This window comes from Lepidochelys kempii, chromosome 2 (assembly GCF_965140265.1).
Source record: "Lepidochelys kempii isolate rLepKem1 chromosome 2, rLepKem1.hap2, whole genome shotgun sequence".
Classification (NCBI taxonomy): domain Eukaryota; kingdom Metazoa; phylum Chordata; order Testudines; family Cheloniidae; genus Lepidochelys; species Lepidochelys kempii.
The window spans coordinates 271,253,966-271,276,737 of NC_133257.1; the positions used below are offsets into that span (position 1 = coordinate 271,253,966).

Below are 22,772 nucleotides of genomic sequence, written 5' to 3' on the forward strand. Positions count from 1 at the left end.
CCCCAAGCTCAAGTACACCGCCCCTCCAGGTTTGCCCCACATACGCACTTGCACTCCCCCAGCTCACTCCCATCCATGCACAGACCTCTTTCTGCACAGATGGGCGGGACGAAGAATAAGTTGGCTTTATGGGGCTGCCCTGCCCAAGGGCCCCAGAGCATAAAGCCCAGGGAGGGAGATGCAGGACCCCTCAGCCAGCACTATTTCTTCCCTTTCTTTCCTGTCTTGTCCTTCCCCTTTCCCTCCTTCTTGTCTGCTCTCTCCTGCGCTGCCTTGAGTCGCTTCTTACCCAATGGAGTCTTCATGTACCAGTCCTGCCAAGAGGGCACAAAGAAGCAAGTGAGGTCAGTGCAGAGGTCATCCCCTGGGTTGGGGGATGGCAGGGGTGGGCCCGAGTCAGCCCCTAGTGGTGACAGTGACATGGTGGGCAGGGACCTGGGCAGGTTAGGGGGCTTGGGGGAGGGCCCCCTGTGTCTGCCTCGAGGGGTGACAGTAACATGGGGGGAGCTGGAGGGAGGGACCCCCTGTGCCTACCCCAAGAGGTGACAGTAATGTGGAGGGCAGGGACCAGGCTGGGTGGGGGGCTGGGGGTAAGTCCCCCTGTGCCTGCCCTGAGGAGTGACAATAACGTGAGGGGCAGGGACAAGGTTGGGGTGAGAGGCTGGAGGGAAGGGCTCCCCTGTGCCTGCCCCAAGGGGTGACAGTAATATGGGGGGGCTGGGATCTCTGGGGCTCAGCCAGGCACCTGCAGTGTCTTCTCCTCCTCTCTGTAAATGGGGTCGGCCTTTGCCAGTTGCTGCAGGAACTCGCTTGCCCCCAGCGGCTTCTTGAGCATCTGCAGCAGGCGCCGCTCAGTCAGTACCATCTGTACGGCCTGTGCCATGTGCCCCTGGCTGTAGCCGTCCGAGAGCTTGGCCAGGGCACTGACGTCCAGGCCAGTGGTGACGGTGCCGCCATGCTTCTTGATCAGGCGCTGCCAGGTCACTAAGGAGGCAAAGGGGACAATGGTGGGCGAACTCTGGGAGAGACCCGCCTGTGCTGGGGGGAGGCGATAGGAGGAGAGACAGGGCACGGGGTGGAGGAACTGGGGGGCTGCAGGGGAAAGACATAATGTTCCAAACTCCCACCATCACCACCATGGAGCAATGCAAGCAGGGGGGCGGGACATCTGTGCAGTAGCTGATGCAGAACAGGCTGAGTGGGGGAGGTGTTAAGTGGGTTTTCTCCAGACCCTTCTCTGAACTGCAAACAGACCGGGGCAGACAAACCCTGAATGCTGGTGGATATTCCAATACTTAGATTTACCCAGCCAGCCCAAAACAGCTTCTACAGCACCTCCCTGGTTACTCAGACGTCCAAACAACACAGTTCCCTTAAAGTATCCAGCCTCAGGCCTCCATCCAGACACACCTGTCAAACATAGGATGATAAACTCTGAAAATCCTATTTCATCATATAAAAGAAAAGGTTCTCCTGATCCCAAAGGACCAAGCCCCAGACCCAGGTCAAATGATAACTCAGATCTTACCCAAAATACACGCTTATAGCCAATTCTTATTAACTAAACTAAAATTTATTAAAAAAGAAAAGAGAGAGAGAGAGTTGGTTGAAAGATCAATATACATACAGACTTGAGTTCAATTTCTTGAAGTCCAGATACCTAGCGGAGATGGTGAGTTTGTAGCTGCCAAAAGTTCTCTTAGAAATAGTCCGGAGGTTATTGTCCAATGTCCATAGTCAGGGTGACTCCAGTCAGTGACTGGGGATCTCAATTCTTATGGCTCAGGGTTTCCCCTTCTTGAAACCCAAAGCAGATCTGAGATGAAGAAGGATTGTGTCCCAGGGTTTTTATACATTTCCAGCAGCCTTTTGGCCTGAGAAAACAATAGGCTTAACTTTCCTTATCCCAAACATCACAGGCAATGAGCACAGGGTCATTTATCCATTAAGCAGTTCAGATACAGGTTACCACAACCTTCAAAGAGACATACAGACAATAATACGATTTCACTCCAGTGTCTTCCTAAATGTTAATACTCCTTTTTTGATCTTTGAATCAAAGCTATAGCGATAGACAAGACTTGTTTGCTGACCTCACAAGACCTGAGCAAACATCTCCCCTTCTACCTCTAACAATGTCGGCTGCATTTCAAAGCTCTATTCATTTCCATCTCTTCCTAATCCGTCTTTCGGCCATGGGTCAGGTCAGTCTGTGAGTTAATTAACTCTTTCTGGCCTTGTGTCACCTTTCAGTGAGATGATATATTACATGCATAACATCACACCTTCCCAGCTCAGCACAGCCCAGCCCGCTGCTCTGGCTGCTGCTGCTTGGGGTCCTGGAGCTGGGAACTGCCAGCTCCTTGGCTGGACTGGGGTCTGAATCATGCAGTCACCTTCCCCCACACTCTAGTGTTAACCCAGGGACTCACCCACAACTATTTCACATTTGGGGACAATGTATACCTTCAAATCAGCAGCACTGCTATGGGTACCCGCAGGGCCCCACAGTATGCCAACATTTTTATGGATGACTTAGAACAACGCTTCCTCAGCTCTAGTCCCCTAATGCCCCTACTCTACTTGCGCTACACTGATGACATCTTCATCATCTGGACCCATGGAAAAGAAGCCCTTGAGGAATTCCACCATGATTTCAACAATTTCCATCCCACCATTAACCTCAGCCTTGACCAATCCACACAAGCGGTCCATTTCCTGGACTCTACTGTGCTAATAAGCGATGGTCACATAAATACCACCCTATACTGGAAACCTACTGACCGCTATGCCTACCTACATGCCTCCAGCTTTCACCCAGACCACACCACACGATCCATTGTCTACAACCAAGCTCTAAGATACAACCACATTTGCTCCAATCCCTCAGACAGAGACAAACACCTACAAGATCTCTATCAAGCATTCTTATAATTACAATACCCACCTGCTGAAGTGAAAAAACAGATTGACAGAGCCAGAGGAGTACCCAGAAGTCACCTACTACAGGACCGGCCCAGCAAAGACAATAACAGAACGCCACTCGCCGTCACCTTCAGCCTCCAACTAAAACCTCTCCAGCGCATCATCAAAGATCTACAACCTATCCTGAAAGATGATCCCTCACTCTCACAGATCTTGGGAGACAGGCCAGTCCTCGCTTACAGACAGCCCCCCAACCTGAAGCAAATACCAGCAACCACACACCACACAACACAACCACTAACCCAGGAACTTATCCTTGCAACAAAGACTGATGCCAACTCTGTCCACATATCTATACAAGTGACACCATCATAGGACCTAATCACATCAGCCACACTATCAGGGGCTCATTCACCTGCACATCTACCAATGTGATATATGCCATCATGTGCCAGCAATGCCCCTCTGCCACCATGTACATTGGCCAAACCGGACAGTCTCTACGCAAAAGAATAAATGGACACAAATCTGACATCAGGAATCATAACATTCAAAAACCAGTCAGAGAACACTTCAATCTCCCTGGTCACTCAGTAAGAGACTTAAAGGTGGCAATTTTGCAACAGAAAAGCTTCAAAAACAGACTCCAACGAGAAACTGCTGAACTGGAATTAATTTGCAAACTAGATACCGTTAACTTGGGCTTGAACAGAGACTGGGAGTGGTTGGGTCATTACACAAATTGAATCTATTTCCCCATGTTAAGTATTCTCACACCTTCTTGTCAACTGTCTGAAATGGGCCATCTTGATTATCACTACAAAAGTTTTTTTTCTCCTGCTGATAATAGCTTATCTTAATTAATTAGCCTCTTAGAGTTGGTATGGCAACTACCACCTTTTCATGTTCTCTGTATATATATATATATATATATATATATATATATATATATACACCTTCTTACTATAAGTTCCATTCTATGCATCTGATGAAGTGGGCTGTAGCCCACAAAAGCTTATGCTCTAATAAATTTGTTAGTCTCTAAGGTGCCACAACTACTCGTGTTCTTTTTGTGGATACAGACTAACACGGCTGCTCCTCTGAAACCCAGACACTGCAATTCGGGGGTGGGGCAAGGAGACTGGGAAGTCACAGAGCGAGGTCCCCAGAGAGCTTTGAGGGGGGGGGATGCTCAGGGAGGGATCAAGCCGAGCCAAGCCAAGCAATAAAAGAAGGTAAATCCCCCAGGCTCCCCGTCATTCTGAGCCCCATCCTGCAGTGAGTACCTATAGGGCCCTGGACTTGAATGTAATCGTCCCGCACCCGCACACCTGCACAATCCAGGCCACTCCCCCCTGCACTGGGGTAAGGTCCTTCCCAGGCTAGCAAATGGCTCTTGCTGCTCACAGCTGGCTTGCTGCTGCCCATGGCAGGTGTGTTTGATTTTAACTCTTGTAATTCACACTCATCTTAGCTGACTTGCATCATGTTGATTTCAGACCAATTCTCTCATTTGCAAAGGTTGTTTTCAGTTCTTATTTTGTTCTCCAAAGTGCTTGCAACCCCTCCAGCTTAGAGTCACCTGCAGATTTTATAAGCATCTCTCCTCTTCTTTGCACTACCTAGCCTGCTTGATGGCCCATTAAGGACCATCAACTACACAACTGACCCATTGAAAGACGGCAGATACACCTTGTGACTCAGCCAGGCATGCAGGGACATGCCTATGGACAGAACTGAGGTTTTTCCATGCCATGTGCTGGGTAGCTTGTGTTTGGAACAAAGGAAGCACAAGCCACATGGCAAAAAGACTATAAAAGGCAGCTGCATCATCTCCATTTTGTCCTCAGTCCTGCTTCTTACCTCTGGAGGGACTTTGCTACAAACTGAAGCTCTGAACAAAGGACTGAATGACCCTTCCAAGCTGTGGATGTTCTCCAGAGACTTGACTTAAGCCAGCAGTTTATTCCATCACTGCTACAAGCCTGAACCAAGAACTTTGCCATTACTGTATGTAATTGATTCCATTTAACCAATTCTAGCTCTCATCTATATTTCTTTTTCTGAATAAACCTTTAGATTTTAGATTCCAAAGGATTGGCAACAGCGTGATTTGTGGGTAAGATCTGACTTGTATATTGACCGGGGTCTGGGGCTTGGTCCTTTGGGATCGAGAGAACCTTTTTTCTTTTACTGGGGTACTGGTTTTCAAAACCATTCGTCCCCATAACGAGTGGTGCTGGTGGTGATACTGGGAAACTGGAGTGTCTGAGGGAATTGCTTGTGTGACTTATGGTTAGCCTGTGGGATAAAACCAAAGTCCTCTCTGTTTGGCTGGTTTGGTGCCTTAGTCATGAAGAACCCCCGGCTTTGGGCTGTGACTGCCCTGCTCTAAGCAATTTGTCCTGAACTGATACTCTCAGTTGTGTCCCACCAGAGGTTGCATGGTTACAGGGGGATGGAGACCAGGAGTGGAAGGTCAGGCTCAGAGAGATGAAAGAGCCTACTAGTTTGTTGCTGGTCAGGCCGGTGTGAGGCCAAGCCATGTAAATAGTCTGTCAATAGTGGGAAACTGGTAGTGGGAAACAGACACTAAATAAAGAGCACGGGTGTTGCACCAGCTTGGAGTGTCCCTGAATCTTTAATGAGCAGGGTCAAGGGGCCAAATCCAACGGGGCACCCCGTGACAGGCCCCCAAAGCACTGGTGAAAAGGGAAGGAACCAGCCAGTCATCAGCACCAGTTGGCTGAGTTTACAAGCAGCTCTGCCTGGGCCAGGCCCCTCCATCACCGTAGCGGGATGCATAGTCAGGCCGGGGGAGGAGGAGGATCCGCTCGTAGGCTTTGCACAGCATCTTCACGTCAGCTGCATAGGGCTTGTCCGACGTGCCGATCAGCAGCACCCGATCCTCTGGCTTCAGCAGCTTCAGGGCTTTGGGTAAATCCCTCTTCAGACGCTTGGGGTCAGCCTGCGAGGCAGCAAAGGGCAGAGTCATGGGGCCAGGTCGAGCCCACAGGCGGGGGGCAGAGTTACGGGGGGGCTGGTCCGGGGAGGAAAGGGTCCCTGGGGTCCGGTCGAGCCTGCAGGAGAGGCAGGGAGGCAGAGTTATTGGGCTCAGGTCGAGCCTGTGTGCAGTGGGGGGAGAGTTACAGGGAGTCCAGCCGAGCCCTGGGCAGTGGGGGGACAGAGTTACTGGGCTCAGGTCGAGCCCATGGGCAGGTGGGCGGAGAATTACTGGGATCAGGTCGAGCCTACGGGCGGGGGGGCAGAGTTATGGGATTCAGGTTGAGCCCATGGGTGGGGTGCACAGTCACTGGGGCCAGGGTCCCTGGGGTCAGGGCGAGCCCATGGGCCAGGGTTCCTGGGGTCAGGGCGAGCCTGCAGGCAGGGGCGGGGTCACTGGAACCAGAGCTAGGGGTCTGGCACAGGTTAGGGTACAGCTGTTCCAATGCACATTCTCAGGTGCTCCTGCCCCTCTGGCATGAACTGGGGCAACGTCTGTACAAGTCATGAATTCTGGCTAATGCCGTGAGGGGTATTCTGAAAACCAGTTGTATTATGAGTGCCTATATGTCAGTGGGGCCAGCACTGCTGACGGGTCTCATAGTGGGGACACACATGAAAGATACCATGGGGTTCTTTAGATTTAACAACCCTACTCGGGGCAAACACCCAAAAACAATAGGTCAGTGAAATCCCTAGAAAACCAGTTTCGCTGACTCTTGGAACGGGAGAGGGAAAGGCAGGAGCAGTGGGAACTCACCCCGAAGACAGCACAAAGGATGCCAGGGGGTTTAAGTAGCGAGGCACACGAACAGAAGGAGGCCAGATAAGAGGAAGTAGGAGAGACCAAGGTCACCCACTGTCACGGAGTGTGGGGGAGTCCAGGCCCTGCACCCCTCTTCCTGGGATCCACTGAGACTCTCAGCCAGCCAGTAAAACAGAAGGTTTATTGGACAACAGGAACACAGTCCAAAAACAGAGCTTGTGGGTACAACCAGGACCCCTCAATCACGTCCTTCTGGGGGAGCAGGGAGCTTAGACCCCAGCCCTGGGGTTCCCTGTGTTCCTCTCCCCAGCCCCAAACTGAAACTAAACTCACCCAGCAGGTTCCCTGCTGCAGCCTCTGTTCACATTCCTGGGCAGAGGTGTCACCTCCCCCTCCCCCTCCTGGCTCAGGTGACAGGCTCTCAGGTCTCCCATCCCCAGGGCACATTCCCAGGTCAACACTCCCCCCTCCCTGCTGAGTCACATCGTCACATCTCTCCCCCCTTTGAGACTGAACTGAGCGGGGTCACGCTGACCAGTGACCTGGGGAAGTTCGGGGCCCCCTCTCCGGGACAGCGCATCCGCTATCAGGTTGGCACTTCCCTTCACGTGGACCACGTCCATGTCGTAATCCTGCAGGAGCAGGCTCCATCTCAGGAGCTTGGCGTTGGCTCCTTTCATCTGGTGCAGCCAGGTCAGGGGAGAGTGGTCGGTGTAGACGGTGAAGTGTCGCCCGAAGAGATAGGGCTCTAGTTTCTTGAGGGCCCACACCATGGCCAGGCACTCCTTCTCGATGGCCGCGTACTGTTGCTCCCGGGGTAGCAACTTCTTGCTCAGGTACACGATGGGGTGTCTCTCCCCCTTTTCATCCTCCTGCATTAACACCGCCCCCAGTCCCGTGTCTGAGGCGTCGGTGAACACCACAAAGGGCTTGTCAAAGTCTGGGTTTGCCAGAACTGGGCCACTGACCAGAGCCTTCTTCAGCGCCCGGAAAGCCACCTGGCACTGCTCGGTCCAGACCACCGTGTCTGGCTTCCCCTTCTTGCATAGCTCCTTGATGGGGGTGGCGATGGCGCTAAAGTGGGGCACAAATCTTCGGTAGTATCCTGCCATCCCAATAAAGGCTTGGACCTGCTTTTTGGTGTGGGGAGCGGGCCAGTCTCTGATCACCTCCACCTTGGCTGGTTCCGGCTTTAGGCGGCCGCTCCCCACCCGATGGCCCAGGTAAGATACTTCCGCCATCCCCACCTTGCACTTCTCCGCTTTTACAGTCAGCCCAGCCCCCTGGAGTCGGTCCAGCACTTGTCTAACCTGGGACACGTGGTCCTCCCAGGTCTGGCTAAAGACACAGATGTCATCAATATACGCCACGGCAAAACTCTCCATCCCCCTCAGGAGCTGGTCCACCAGGCGCTGGAAGGTGGCCGGTGCTCCCTTGAGGCCGAAAGGCAGGGTCAGGAACTCATAGAGCCCCAGAGGGGTGATAAAGGCCGATTTCAGTCGGGCATCTGCATCCAGCGGCACTTGCCAGTAGCCCTTTGTAAGGTCCATGGTGGTAAGGTACCGAGCTCCTCCCAGCTTGTCTAGGAGCTCGTCCGGCCTGGGCATGGGGTAGGCATCAGATACAGTGATGGCATTGAGCTTCCGATAGTCCACACAGAACCGGACCGACCCGTCCTTTTTGGGGACCAGCACCACCGACGAGGCCCAAGGGCTGGCAGATGGCTGGATCACCCCCAAAGCCAGCATGTCCCGGACCTCTCTTTCCAGGTCCTGAGCAGTTTTCCCTGTGACTCGGAAGGGGGAGCATCTTATCGGCGGGTGCGACCCTGTCTGCACCCGGTGGACAGTCAGATTAGTGCGTCCAGGCTGGTTGGAAAACAGCTGTCGGTACGGATGCAGCACCTCCCTGACCTCAGCTTGCTGGGCAGGGGTTAGCTGATCCGAGAGGGGAATTGGTTCCAGGGGGAAACCAGCTCTGGTCCCAGGGAATAGATCTACTAAAGGGTCATCTCCCTGCTCTTCCCACTGTCCACACACGGCCAACACCACATTCCCCCTGGCATAATATGGCTTCATCATATTCACATGGTACACCCGGCGGTGGTGCGCCCGGTTTGACAGCTCCACCACATAGTTTACCTCATTGAGCTGCTTGACGACCTTGAAAGGGCCCTCCCAGGCGGCCTGTAGTTTGTTCTTTCTCACTGGGATGAGAACCATCACCTGATCCCCGGTGGCGTAGGCACGGGCCCGTGCCGTGCGGTCATACCAGACCTTCTGCTTCCTCTGGGCTCTGGCCAGATTCTCCCTGGCCAGGCCCATGAATTCAGCCAGTCTCTCTCGGAAGATCAGGACATACTCCACCACTGTCTCTCCATCGGGAGTGGCCTTCCCCTCCCACTCGTCTCTCATCAGGTCCAGGGGGCCCCTCACCCTCCTGCCATATAACAGTTCGAAAGGCGAAAATCTGGTAGACTCCTGGGGCACCTCCCTGTATGCGAACAGCAGGTGAGGTAAGTACTTGTCCCAATCCTGCGGGTGCTGGTTCATAAAGGTTTTCAGCATCATCTTTAGCGTCCCGTTAAACCTCTCCACCAGCCCATTGGACTGGGGGTGATAAGCTGAGGCCCAGTCGTGCCGGACCCCACATTTCTCCCACAAGCACTGGAGCAGGGCCGACATGAAGTTGGAGCCTTGGTCTGTCAAGACTTCCTTGGGGAACCCCACTCGGCTGAAAATGGTCAGGAGCGCATCGGCCACGGTGTCTGCTTCAATGGAAGCTAAGGGCACTGCCTCGGGGTAGCGGGTGGCAAAATCTACCACCCCCAGAATGTATTTCTTCCCCGACCGGGTCGTCTTGCTGAGAGGCCCCACGATGTCCATGGCCACCTTCTGGAAAGGCTCCTCTATGATGGGCAAAGGTCTCAAAGCCGCTTTCCCCTTGTCCCGGGCCTTCCCCACCCTCTGACAGGGGTCACAGGATCGGCAATACTGCCGGACCGTGGTAAAGACCCCGGGCCAGTAAAAGTTCTGTAGCAACCTCTGCCGGGTGCGCCGGATTCCCTGGTGCCCTGCGAGGGGGATGTCATGGGCCAGGTACAGGAGCCTGCGGCGATACTTCTGGGGGACCACCAGCTGCCTCCTGATCCCACAGGACTCTACTTCCCTTGTGGGAGCCCATTCTCGGTACAGGAACCCCTTCTCCCACAGGAACCTCTCCTGGCAGCCTCTCCTCATGGTCCGTACCACACTGAGGTCGGCCAGGTCCCTGAGCTTCCGCAAGGAGGGATCTTTCCTCAACTCGGCCTGGAACTCAGCGGCTGGGGAAGGGATGGGGCCCGGTTCCCTCTCGCTGGCCAGGTCCGAGGCCTCCGCCTCTCTGAGCCGTGCCCCTCGGCCCTCCCTCCCCACCAGGGTAGGGTCCTGCGCCTCCGGTGTGATACCCTCCCCGAGGTCAGGGTGCAGTGCCCCTCGCCGGCTCTGGCTACGCGTCACAACCAGGGCGGCCTGGGGCTTGCTTGGCCAGTACTCTAGGTCTCCCCCCATCAAAACTTCAGTGGGCAAATGGTGGTGTACCCCCACATCCTTGGGGCCCTCCTTGGCCCCCCATTTCAGGTGTACCCTTGCCACGGGCACCTTAAATGGGGTCCCGCCCACCCCTGTCAGGGTCAGATAGGTGTTGGGCACCACCCGATCTGGGGCCACCACCTCGGGCCGGGCCAGCGTCACCTCCGCGCCCGTATCCCAGTATCCATTGACCTTCCTCCCATCCACCTCCAGGGGAACAAGGCACTCTCTCCGGAGGGACAGCCCCGCGCCCACCCTGTAAACTGAGCACCCTGAGTCCAGAGCCTCCAGCCCTCTGGTGGAGCTGGCCTGGGGTACTCTTCCCTCCGGGGCAGGTGGTAAACTGGTAGGCCCCCTTTCCTGGGTCGTCTGCCCCTCGTCCAGCTGGGTCCCTACCCAGTTAACCCTGGGTAGGTTGGGTCTGCTCAGTTTGTCCCTGAGCCCGGGGCACTGGGACCGTACGTGGCCTCTCTGGCCACAGTGATAGCAGCTCAGGTCACGTTGGTCCCCTCGAGCGGGTCGGAGGGGCCCGACGCCAGGCGTTCCCCGTGGGAGGGGGTTCTCCCTATTTCCCCGCTGGGAGGCCCCCTGGTGACTCTCTCTCTGCATCGGGGGGGGCCTGTTCTTTTGGGACTCCTCCCGACTACCCCCTGACCGACTGTTCACAAACTCGTCGGCCAGCTGCCCTGCGTGCTGGGGGTTCTCGAGCTTTTTGTCCACCAACCACAGCCTCAGGTCGGAAGGGCACTGTTCATACAGTTGCTCCAGTACGATTAGGTCCAGCAGGTCCTCTTTAGCTCGGGCCCCAGCTGTCCACTTGCGGGCATACCCCTGCATCCGGTTGACCAGTTGTAGGTAGGTGACCTCAGGCGTTTTACGCTGACTCCGGAACCTTCTCCGGTACATCTCGGGGGTCAGCCCAAACTCACGGAGCAGGGCCTGCTTGAACAGTTCATAGTCCCCTGCCTCCGCCCCTGTCATTCGGCTGTACACCTCCACGGCTTTGGGGTCCAGTAAGGGGGTGAGAAACTGGAGCCTGTCTGCAGGGTCAACCCTGTGCATCTCGCAGGCATTCTCAAAGGCCGTCAGGAAGCTATCTATGTCCTCCCCCTCCTTCCGCTGGGCCAGGAAGCACTTATCAAAGTTCCTTGCAGTCTTGGGTCCCCCCGCACTCACCGCAGCCGGGGCCCCACTGCTCCTCAGCCTGGCCAGCTCCAGTTCATGCTGTCTTTGTTTCTCCTTCTCCTGACGCTCCCTCTCCTTCTCCTCCTGCTCATGTTGACGTTGTTTTTCATGATCCTCCAGCTCCCTCATTTTCATCTCCCTCTCCCATTCCAGCCGCCTCCGCTCCAGGGATGGGGAGCTCCGCCGGGAGGATCCCCTGCTGGGTGCCGGGGTCAGGGTGCCCTCGGTATTCGCTGGGCTTCCCCCAACCCCTCCCCCGGACATAGGTAGGAAGGGTCTCGGGATGTCCTCAGCAGCAGTCTGACCCCTCCCAGCCCGGTCAGGCCCCAGGGCCCACGCTGCGTCTGCCGGGCGGCTTCCCTCAGGGACAGGGATCGGGTCATCCAAGCGATCCCTCTCCTCCAGCTGGGCAATCAGCTGTTCCTTGGTGGACCTCCCGATGCGCAGCCCCCTCTGCCTGCACAGCTCCACCAGGTCGCTCTTCAGGCGTTTAGCGTACATCTCCCTGCTGGCCCCTAGCAGGCCGGGCAGCTTCCCACGGTTTCCAGGAAAAGCCCCTCGTGTGCCAGTCCTTCTCGAGGTCACCACCTCTTTGCCAGGGTCGAGCTGCAGATTCCTCCGCCCCTGGGACCGCTCGCTGCAATCCCCCGGGGGACCCTGTTACTGCAAAAGTCTTTCTCTCTGGTCACACATTCCCAGGGGTTAACCGCCCCCCGAAACCGTCTCTCTCTGAATCTTCAGCACGCCTGGTCCCCGTCAATTCCCCTTCGTTTTACTGCTCCCCAGTCACTTACTGCAGGACGCGCCGTTCACGGGGTGCAGTAGATCCCACCGCTGCCACCAGTTGTCACGGAGTGTGGGGGAGTCCAGGCCCTGCACCCCTCTTCCTGGGATCCACTGAGACTCTCAGCCAGCCAGTAAAACAGAAGGTTTATTGGACAACAGGAACACAGTCCAAAAACAGAGCTTGTGGGTACAACCAGGACCCCTCAATCACGTCCTTCTGGGGGAGCAGGGAGCTTAGACCCCAGCCCTGGGGTTCCCTGTGTTCCTCTCCCCAGCCCCAAACTGAAACTAAACTCACCCAGCAGGTTCCCTGCTGCAGCCTCTGTTCACATTCCTGGGCAGAGGTGTCACCTCCCCCTCCCCCTCCTGGCTCAGGTGACAGGTTCTCAGGTCTCCCATCCCCAGGGCACATTCCCAGGTCAACACTCCCCCCTCCCTGCTGAGTCACATCGTCACACCCACCATGTAGCAGCCTTATAGGGCAGGGGTCCCGTGCTCACTTTCCTGAGCCCACATGGTCCCAAAGACTGCACAACCGATGGGATGCTGACACCCATCCAAAGAACGCCCTGGAACGGTGAGGAAACTGAGGCAGGGACATGGGGGTAGTGTGTGTTGTTTTGTACTCTCCTGTGCTTTTCATGGTTATGTCAAAGAGTATTAATGTGTTCCCCTCTGTGTGTAAGGTGTGAGTGTGTTCACTGCTTCACAGCTGTTGCGTGCCCCTAGAGCATTAAACAGTAACCAGAAGCTTCACACGTCAGGGCAGAGCTCTGGGAAAGGGTGTGTTTGAGTACAGGGGAGTCTGAAGGGTCAGCGTTGCACTCACCTGTGCTAGATGGCTGGACAGTGGCTTCCAGCACTCCTGAGAGGGGGCCAGACAGAAGGCCTGTGCCCTGAGACTGTGACTAGAGACCCAAGGATTGGGGCAGTGGCTGGACCATACAGGCTCCGGGACCCAGAGCAGCAGAGGCCTGGACTCCTACTGTGTGGCTAGGAGGGGATGCTAGCTAGGATCTATGACACCCTCCCCACTCCTGGTAACACGGTCCCCCACCCCAGCAGCCCCCGGCCCCAACTCTCACCTGCTTCTCCTCTTTCGGCACCTTCTTGTAAAAGGTTTTCTCTGCGTTCCCGATCCAGACCACAGACGGCTGCATCAACCTGGCCACCTAGAGCGCCCGAGAGGAGGTTTAGCCAGAGCCCCCAGCCACAGGGAAGGGGAGGGTAGGCCCCTGGCCCGTTAGGACACCCTGCCCACCCCACCCCGCAACACCATACTGCACTAGGCCCAGGTGAAAATCTGCCCCATCCCTCCTCTGGGGTCTGAGCTCTGCCCTGCTCAGGTGGGGAATGGCCCATGTCCTGCCCTGAGTTGTGCTGGTACCTTGAACACCATGTGCATCAGCATGCTGAGGCCAGCCTTCCCCGGGTACTTGCCCACCAGGTTGTCTGGGGACAGGTCAAAGAGGTTGGCACCCGTCTCGGTGCACACAGCATGGACCAGCATCTTCTTTCCAGTTCCAGCAGGCCCAGCAAGTAGGATGGACTTCACCAGGGGCGCTAGCTCGTGCACTGTGGGGGACCCTGGGGGACAATGGGGGCGGGGCAGGGAGAAGGTTTCTGCTTCACCCCAACATAGCTGTCAGCGTATCCCATGGAGACACCCCCCCATGTGAATGCCCATCCCCTACCCCACAGAAAAACTGAATCATGCCTGACCCCTGTATGGGAATGCCAGGCCATGCCTTCCCTCCTCCCCCTGCATGGGAATGCCAGCCCTGCCCAACCTCCCCCCACCCCACAGAAGTGCCAGGCCTGGCCAGACCCTCCTCCCCCCGTGGGAGTGCCAAGCCATGGTGCCAGGCCCTGGCAGTGACTAGGGTGGTGCAGGGCTTTCCCACACAGCAAGTTTGTTCTTGCCAGGGGATACTGCAGGGATACTGCACCCTTGTGCAGTGCACACCCCAACATCTGTTGCAGGGCAGGGTACATCCACCAAACACCTGCCCCCCCTCGCCAGCCCCTTCACGTGCACCGGGATGGGGCGGCTGGTCCCTTACCCAGGCGAAGGATGGCATACAGGGTGATGTTCTGCCTGATGTCCATCACCGAGGGCGTGGGTTCAATGCCCGCCATGCGCAGGGTAGTGCCCAGGTAACAGAAATCGCCTGTCAGGGGAGGCAGGCGTGAGCAGTAGGGAAGAAGGGGACAGAGACAGTTCCCCACCCTCCACCCCACCGGTGGTGAGAGACACGGGCTGGGTCAGACCCCTCCCCACACACACATCCTCCCACATACAGCAGCATGCTAGCTGGAGCGAGACACACACCTCCCCCTTCCCCTGCCTGCATGGGGCGGGGAGAGGACTCCTGTCCCCACTCCCTCCCCTACAGCAGCAAACAGCTCCTGTCCCCTTTGCACCCCCACCCCCAGGGTGAGGAGCTGGCCTGCACCCTCAACAGAGAACTGCTGGGGCAGCGAGCTGGTCCCTTCCTCCACAGGGCCCATCCCAGCCCCTCGGCCCTGGAGGACTCACCCGTGTAGTCAGCCAGCTGGACGCGCTGGGCCTGCTTGAGGATTCCCTGCAGCACCAGCTCCTCGTACAGAGAGTCCAGGGTCCTGGAGGGGGAGCGGGGATTAGGGGAGCCCGGCGCCTGGCTGTGCCCAGCTCCACCCACAGTCTGGGGGGCAGGTTGGGTCAGTATTGCCACGAGAGCCAGGGAGAGCTGCAGCAAGGTGCAGAGGCTGGGGAAGCCCCGCCAGGGCCCATCCAGTCTAGCCCCGGACAGCACTGTTCTGAAGAGACAGAATAGCAGGGGTCTGACAGAAGCGTGTCGGGGAGCTGTGGGGAGCAGAAACTGGGTGTGTCCGGCCCACTGGAGTGCAGGAGGGGTCAGGGCACACAGAGGAGCTGGGGGGTGTGACGAAGTGGGGGGGTTTCTTGGTTTTTCCTTGTTGTTTCCAACAGTTTGCATACAGAGGGGTTGGGACTCAGTTTCCCTGGGTGTTATTGGTTTAACGAGGGGATGGGAGAGGGGGTTTGTTGGTACAGAGGACCGGCGAACTTGGAACCCCAGCGACTGGTGACCTGGTGACCGGGAGGCCCAGCTCAGGAGTCACACAGCTGGTTTCAGCCAGTGGGAGGACAATGGGCTGCGGAGAGGGGACCCCGGTGACCTGACCAGGCAGTTCCAGCCAGAGGAGCCAGAGGACAGAGGAGAGGAGGGGGGCCCAGGCGATCCTGTTTACCTGGAGAGAAGACAATGGACAGAGGTGGGGCCTGGGAGCAGGTTATATCGGATGCCCATCTGGGAAGCAGGGGGGCTCTGGGCTGGAGAGAGGGAGCAGGCAGAGCCTACCTGGATGCAGGGGAGACTTGGATGTGCTGTGCTTGAGGGGGGCCAGGCCTGAGGGTGCTGAGAGTTTTCTGTGCTGTGTTCTGATGCTCAATAAACCCTCCTATTTTATGCTGGCTGAGAGTTACTCCAGTCTAGAGAACAGGGTTGCATTATTCCCTCTGGGAGTGGAGGCCCCAGGGGCCCAGAGCGAGTGGACTCCGTGAGGGGGCCCACAGTGAGAGACAGGCGTGCTAAGGCTCAGAGAGGTGCGGTTCCAGGAGGTCGAAGGGCTTAACCCCTGAGAGAGAGTGGATCCCCCGAGAAGGGGTGTGTCACTGAAGGGGGTTCCCCCCATGGACCGCATGGGGCCAAGAGTGGGCATGACCTGTGAGTCCATGACAATGTGGTAGCAGAGGGTGGTTGGCGGATGCACCCTGTAGACGGTTGTCTGCGAGTGCAGGTGCTTTGCAGTGAGTGGCTGCCAGCAATAAAATGAGGGAATTGAAAGGAACCAGCATGGAAATGGCCTAGCTCTGTAAGAGGGACCTGGCACATCTGTGCAGGGAGAGAGAGCTGAGCATCAGGAGGCTCACTGAGGAATCATAGAATATCAGGGACCTCAGGAGGTCATCTAGTCCAACCCCCTGCTCAAAGCAGGACCAATCCCCAATTTTTGCCCCAGATCCCTAAATGGCCCCCTCAAGGATTGAACTCACAACCCTGGGTTTAGCAGGCCAATGCTCAAACCACTGAGCTATCCCTCCCCCACAAAAATAAATCATAGAATATCACGGTTGGAAGAGACCTCAGGAAGTCATCTAGTTCAACCCCCTGCTTAAAGCAGGACCAATCCCCAATTTTTGCCCCAGATCCCAAATGGCCCCCTTAAGGATTGAACTCACAACCCTGGGTTTAGCAGGCTAGTGCTCTAACCACTGAGCTATCCCTCCCCCTTTTAAATGTGCTGTAAAGGAGCAGCTGATGGCTCAGCTTGTAAAGAACGACCAATCTGAGGAACAGGCTCCAGACCCCAGGGGGGCTCCCAAGGTGCCCGGACTGCCAGGGAGTAGCCATGGGGGCAGTCCGTGTAGCAGCCGGGAGTCTCTCAGACCCGACTCCCCAGTCAGCACAGGGGGACCCCAGTCAGGTTCCTCCCTAGAGGAGTTGCGGAGACTGGAGCTGGAGCTGAAAGAGAAGGAGCTGGAGTTGGAGAAGCGGAGACTGGCGGACAGAGAGAGAGAACGAGAGGACCGTGCAGAACAGCGGTAGCATGAGTTGGAGTTGGAGGAGCAGTGGGCCAAGAGGGCCTGCTGGGGGGTAAGTGGGGAAGGGCCCCGAGTCGCCAGTGTTGTGGGGAATCTAGACACAAAACTGCTGCCCCAGTTTAAGGATGGGGGGGATACTGATGCCTATCTCACAGCCTTTGAGAAGGTGTGTGGTCTGAACCAGATTGACGCCGCAGACAGGCTCCACTGTCTGACCCCCCTGCTGGGTCCCAAGGCCATAGAGACATTCCCAGCCAAGTGGTTGGTATGGAGATGGGGGACTATGACCTGTTCAAACAGGCTTTGCTGCTGTTTGAGCTGACCCCCAAGGTGTACAGGAAACGATTCCAGGGTGTACACAAGACCTCAGGTGTCACTTACAAGGAGGTCGCCAACCTCCTGGGGGATATCTCCGCAAGTGGGGGAAGGGCGCAGGGGCCACTGTCGCAGAGGACGTGTATCACCTGGTGGGGTTGGAGCAGCTGTAGGACATCTGCCCTCCACACCTGAAGATGGGGTTAGTGGACCGGAAGCCCAAAGATCTGCGCAGTGTGGGGGCACTGACAAATGAGTTTGTGGACAGCAGATCGGGGGCAGGAGGGAGACCCCCACTGGGAACTCAGAAGGGGAGTCACCCAGATACCTCTCAAAGGTGGGACTTCAGGAAGCCCAACTCAGGGGTGCCCGGGAATGCCGGCGCGGGCCGACTCTCCTCGTGGGACTTGAGGGAGATTATTGTAATTACTGTGGCCAAAGGGACACAAGGTGGTGCAAGGCCTGAAGATGAAGGAAATGGCAGCCAAGCAGAACCTTCGGGGTGTCAACTAGGTAGAAGCACACCAAGAGGGGGCACCGCCGGTCCAGGGGGCTGCAGTCGATAGGGTATGCCAGGGGGAAGGGACCGCCAGGCCAGGCCAGCAGGGGAAGGTGGGGATCCAGGTGTGACGCAGCAGGGACTGAGTAGGGTGGATTGACCTAGGAATGTGGCAGGGGAATTTACTGGGACTGTCTGGATCGGTGATGAGATAGTAAGGGGTGACTTCACTGCCTGGGACGATAACCTGAGCCTGTAACCTGAGCCAGGAGGGAGGTTGGGGTGAGGTGACACCTTCTGCCCAGGAAACTGGACAAAGTCTGGAGGAGGAGCTGTGGGGAGGCTTGGTGAGTCAGCTGGAGGGGGTTTCGTTTTTGGAATGGGCTGGAGAAGAGAAGGGAGCCCCCAGAGCTGGGGACTAATCTCCCTGCCCCCCAGCAGGACCTGACTAAGGGGTCCTGTTTATGCCTGCAAGCTCTGGTCTGGACTGTGTTCCTGTCGTCTCTAATAAACCTTCTGTTCTACTGGCTGGTTAGGAGTCACGGTGAATCGCAGGAAGTGCGGGTGTAGGGCCCTGACTCCCCTAATCTCCATGACAACTGGTGTCAGTGGTGGGATCTACTGCACCCCATGGACGGCGCTTCCTGCAGTAAGTGACTGGGGAGCAGTAAAATGAAGGGGGATTGACAGGGACCAGGCATGCTGAAGATTCAGAGAGGAGCGGTTTCGGGGGGCGGAGGAGCTACCCTTAACCCCTGGGAGTGTGTGACCAGGGAGAAGGACTGCTACAATAACGGGGTCCCCTTGGGCATTGCGGTGAGCAGTCTCAGGGGCGGAGGAGTCTGCGGCTTGTCCCTGGGAAAGAGGTGGTGACCTGGAGAAGGGCTGGCACAATAGGGTTTCCTCCTGGAAACCATGGGGAGCTGCGAGCACACAGGCCTGCGAGTGGCCAGCAGGAAGAGATGCCTTAAGAGCGACCTGGTAGAGCTGTGCAGGCAGAGGGGGCTGCGCATTGGGTGGCTCACCAAAGAACAGCTGATTGCCCAGCTGGAAGAAAAGGATCGCTCAGATGCACCGATCCCTGCCTCTGAAGGAAGCAGCCCGGCAGATACAGCGCGGCCCCGGTGCTTGACCCGGCTGGGAGGGGTCATACTGCTGCCAAGAGCAACCCAAGACCCCCCTATCTATGCCTAGGGGAGGGCCTGGGAGGAGCCCAGCGAATACCGAGGGCACCCTGACCCCGGCAGCCAGCAGGGGATCCTCCCGGCGGAGCTCCCCATCCCTGGAGCTGAGGCGACTGGAATGGGAAAGAGAGATAAAATTGAGAGAGCTGGAGGATCACGAAAAAGAGCGAAAGGATCATGAAAGGCAGCGTCAGCATGAACTGGAGTTGGCAAGGCTGAGGAGCAGCAAGGCCCTGGCTGTGTTGAGTGAGGAGGGATCCAAGACTGCAAGGAGCTTTGATAAGTGCCTCCTGGCCCAGCGTAAGGAGGGGGAGGACATAGATGACTTCCTGACGGCCTTTCAGAACGCCTGCTAGATGCACAGCGTTGACCCTGCAGACAGGCTCCAGTTTCTCACCCCCTTACTGGACCCCAAAGCCGTGGAGGTGTACAGCCGAATAAAAGGGGTGGAGGCAGGGGACTATGAACTATTCAAAAAGGCCCTGCTCCGCGAGTTTGGGCTGACTCCCGAGATGTACCGGAGAAGGTTCAGGAGTCAGCGTAAAGCCCCTGAGGGCGCATATTTACAGCTGGCCCTCCGGATGCAGGGATATGCCCACAAGTGGGCAGATGGGGCCCAAACTAAGGAGGACCTGCTCGACCTATTTGTACTGGAGCAACTGTATGAACAGTACCCTTCCCACATGAGGCTATGGTTGGTGGACAAAAAGCCAGAGAACCCGCAGCACGCAGGGCAGCTGGCCGACGAGTTTGTGAACAGTCGGTCAGGGGGTAGCAGGGAGGAGTCCCAAAAGAACAGGCCGGCCATGATGCAGAGAGAGAATCACCACAGGACCTCCCAAAGGGGGAACATGGAGAACCCCCTCCCAAGGGGAACGTCTGGCGTCGGGCCCCTCTGACCCGCTCGAGGGGACCAACGTGACCTGAGCTGCTATCACTGTGGCCAGAGAGGCCACGTACAGACCCAGTGCCCCAGGCTCAGGGACAGACTGAACAGACCCAACCTACCCAGGGTTAACTGGGTAGGGACCCAGCTGGACAAGGGGCAGACGGCCCAGGCAAGGGGGGCTGCCAGTTTACCACCTGCTCAGGAGGGAAGAGTACCCCAGGCCAGCTCCACCAGAGGGCTGGAGGCTCTGGACTCAGGGTGCTCAGTTTACAGGGTGGGCGCGGGGCTGTCCCTCCAGAGAGAGTGCCTTGTTCCCCTGGAGACGGATGGGAGGAAGGTCAATGGATACTGGGATACGGGCGCGGAGGTGACGCTGGCCCGGCCCGAGGTGGTGGCCCCAGATCAGGTGGTGCCCAACACCTACCTGACCCTGACAGGGGTGGGCGGGACCCCATTCAAGGTGCCCGTGGTGACGGTACATCTGAAATAGGGGGACAAGGAGGGCCCCAAGGATGTGGGGGTGCACCACCATTTGCCCACTGAGGTGTTGATGCAGGGGGGACCTAGAGTACTGGCCAAGCAACCCCCAGACCGCCCTGGTCGTGACCCGTAGCCAGAGCCGGCGAGGGGCACTGTGCTCTGACCTTGTGGGGGGTACCTCACCGGAGGCGCAGGACCCTGCCCCTGTGGGGAGGCAGTGCCCAGGGACAAAGCTCAGAGAGGTTGCGGCCTCAGACCCAGCCAGCAAGAGAGAGCAGGCCCCCATCCCTTCCCCAGCCGCTGAGTTCCAGGCCGAGTTGAGGAAAGATCCCTCCTTGCAGAAGCTCAGGGACCTGGCCGACCTCAGTGTGGGACGGACCATGAGGAGAGGTTGCCAGGAGAGGTTCCTGTGGGAGAAGGGGTTCCTGGACCGAGAATGGGCTCCCCCAGGGGAAGTAGAGTCCTGTGGGATCAGGAGGCAGCTGGTGGTCCCCCAGAAGTATCGCCGCAAACTCCTGTACCTGGTCCATGACACCCCCCTCACAGGGCACCAGGGAATCCGGCGCACCCGGCAGAAGCTGCTACAGAACTTTTACTGGCCCGGGGTCTTTACCACAGTCCGGCAGTATTGCCGATCCTGTGACCCCTGTCAGAGGGTGGGGAAGGCCCAGGACAAGGGGAAAGCGGCTTTGAGACTCATAGAGGAGCCTTTCCAGAAGGTGACCATGGACATCGTGGGGCCTCTCAGCAAGACGACTCGGTCGGGGAAGAAATACATTCTGGTGGTAGTAGATTTTGCCACCCGCTACCCCGAGGCAGTGCCCTTAGCTTCCATTGAAGCAGACACCGTGGCCGATGCGCTCCTGACCATTTTCAGCCGAGTGGGGTTCCCCAAGGAAGTCTTGACAGACCAAGGATCCAACTTCATGTTGGTCCTGATCCGGTGTTTGTGGGAGAAATGTGGGGTCCGGCACAGCTGGGCCTCAGCATATCACCCCCAGTCCAACAGGCTGGTGGAGAGGTTCAGTGGAACGCTAAAGATGCTGCTGCAAACATTTATGAACCAGCACCCGCAGGACTGGGACAAGTACTTACCTCAACTGCTGTTCGCGTACAGGGAAGTACCCCAGGAGTCTACCAGGTTTTCACCTTTCGAACTGTTATATGGAAGGAGGGTAAAGGGGCCCCTGGACCTGATGAGAGACGAATGGGAGAAGGCCACTCCCGATGGGGAATCAGTGGTGGAGTTTGTCCTGACCTTCCAAGAAAGACTTGTTGAGCTCGTGGGCTTGGCCAAGGAGAATCTGGCCAGAGCCCAGAGGAAGCAGAAGGTCTATGCTGCTATGACCACATGGTGCGGGCCCATGCCTACGTCACCGGGGATCAGGTGATGGTTCTCATTCCCGTGAGAAAAAACAAAGTACAGGCCGCCTGGGAAGGCCCTTTTAAAGTTGTCAAGAAATTAAATGAGGTAAACAGGCGCACCACCGCCAGGTGTACCATGTGAATATGATGAAGTCATTTATGACAGGGGGAATGTGGTGTTGGCCGTGTGTGGACAGTGGGAGGAGCAGGGAGATGACCCTTTAGTAGATCTATTCCAAGACAGGAGCTGGCTCCCCCCGGAAACAATTCCTCTCTCTGATTGCCTAACTCCTGCCCAGCAAGCTGAGATCAGAGGGGTGCTGCATCTGTACCAACAGCTGTTTTCCAGCCAGCCTGGACGCACTAATCTGACTGTCCACCAGGTGCAGACAGGATCGCACCAGCCGACAAGATGCTTCCGCTTCCGAGTCACAGGGAAAACTGCTCAGGACCTGGAAAGAGAGGTCCGGGACATGCTGGCTTTGGGGGTGATCCAGCCATCTTCTAGCCTTTGGGCCTTGCCGGTGGTGCTGGTCCCCAAAAGGACAGGTCGATCCGGTTCTGTGTGGACTATTGGAAGCTCAATGCCATCACTGTATCTGATGCCTACCCCATGCCCAGGCCTGACGAGCTCCTAGACAAACTGGAAGGAGCTCAGTACCTTACCACCATGGATCTTACAAAGGGCTACTGGCAAGTGCCGCTGGATGCAGATGCCCGGCTGAAATCGGCCTTTATCACCCCTCTGGGGCTCTACGAATTCCTGACCCTGCCTTTCGGTCTCAAGGGAGTGCCGGCCACCTTCCAGCGCCTGGTGGATCAGCTACTGAGGGGGATGGAGAGTTTTGCCGTGGTGTATATCGATGACATAGGGATAGCTCAGTGGTTTGAGCATTGGCCTGCTAAACCCAGGGTTGTGAGTTCAATCTTTGAGGGGGCCATTTGGGATCTGGGGCAAAAATTGGGGATTGGTCCTGCTTTGAGCAGGGGGTTAGACTAGATGACCTCCTGAGGTCCCTTCCAACCCTGGTATTCTATGATTCTATGACATCTGTGTCTTTAGCCAGACCTGGGAGGACCATGTGTCCCAGGTTAAACAAGTGCTGGACCGACTCCAGGAAGCTGGGCTGACCATAAAAGTGGAGAAGTGCAAGGTGGGGATGGCTGAAATATCTTACCTGGGCCACCGGGTGGGGAGCG

The 22,772-nt window shown here is 56.9% G+C and overlaps 1 protein-coding gene across 1 annotated transcript in view; it reads right to left on the reverse strand.

Moving 5' to 3' along the window:
- Positions 1–89: 89 nt before the first annotated feature.
- DRC11L (dynein regulatory complex subunit 11 like) overlaps positions 90–22,772 on the reverse strand; it is an 82,895-nt gene continuing 60,212 nt past the window's right edge. The window contains exons 13-19 of the mRNA XM_073329700.1: positions 14,774–14,856; positions 14,298–14,405; positions 13,622–13,821; positions 13,320–13,406; positions 5,716–5,893; positions 746–984; positions 90–314 (exon numbers count right to left, since the gene is read on the reverse strand). Coding sequence (XP_073185801.1) covers positions 201–314; positions 746–984; positions 5,716–5,893; positions 13,320–13,406; positions 13,622–13,821; positions 14,298–14,405; positions 14,774–14,856 — 1,009 coding nt within the window. The 3' untranslated portion in view covers positions 90–200. The remainder of the gene's footprint in view (positions 315–745; positions 985–5,715; positions 5,894–13,319; positions 13,407–13,621; positions 13,822–14,297; positions 14,406–14,773; positions 14,857–22,772) is intronic.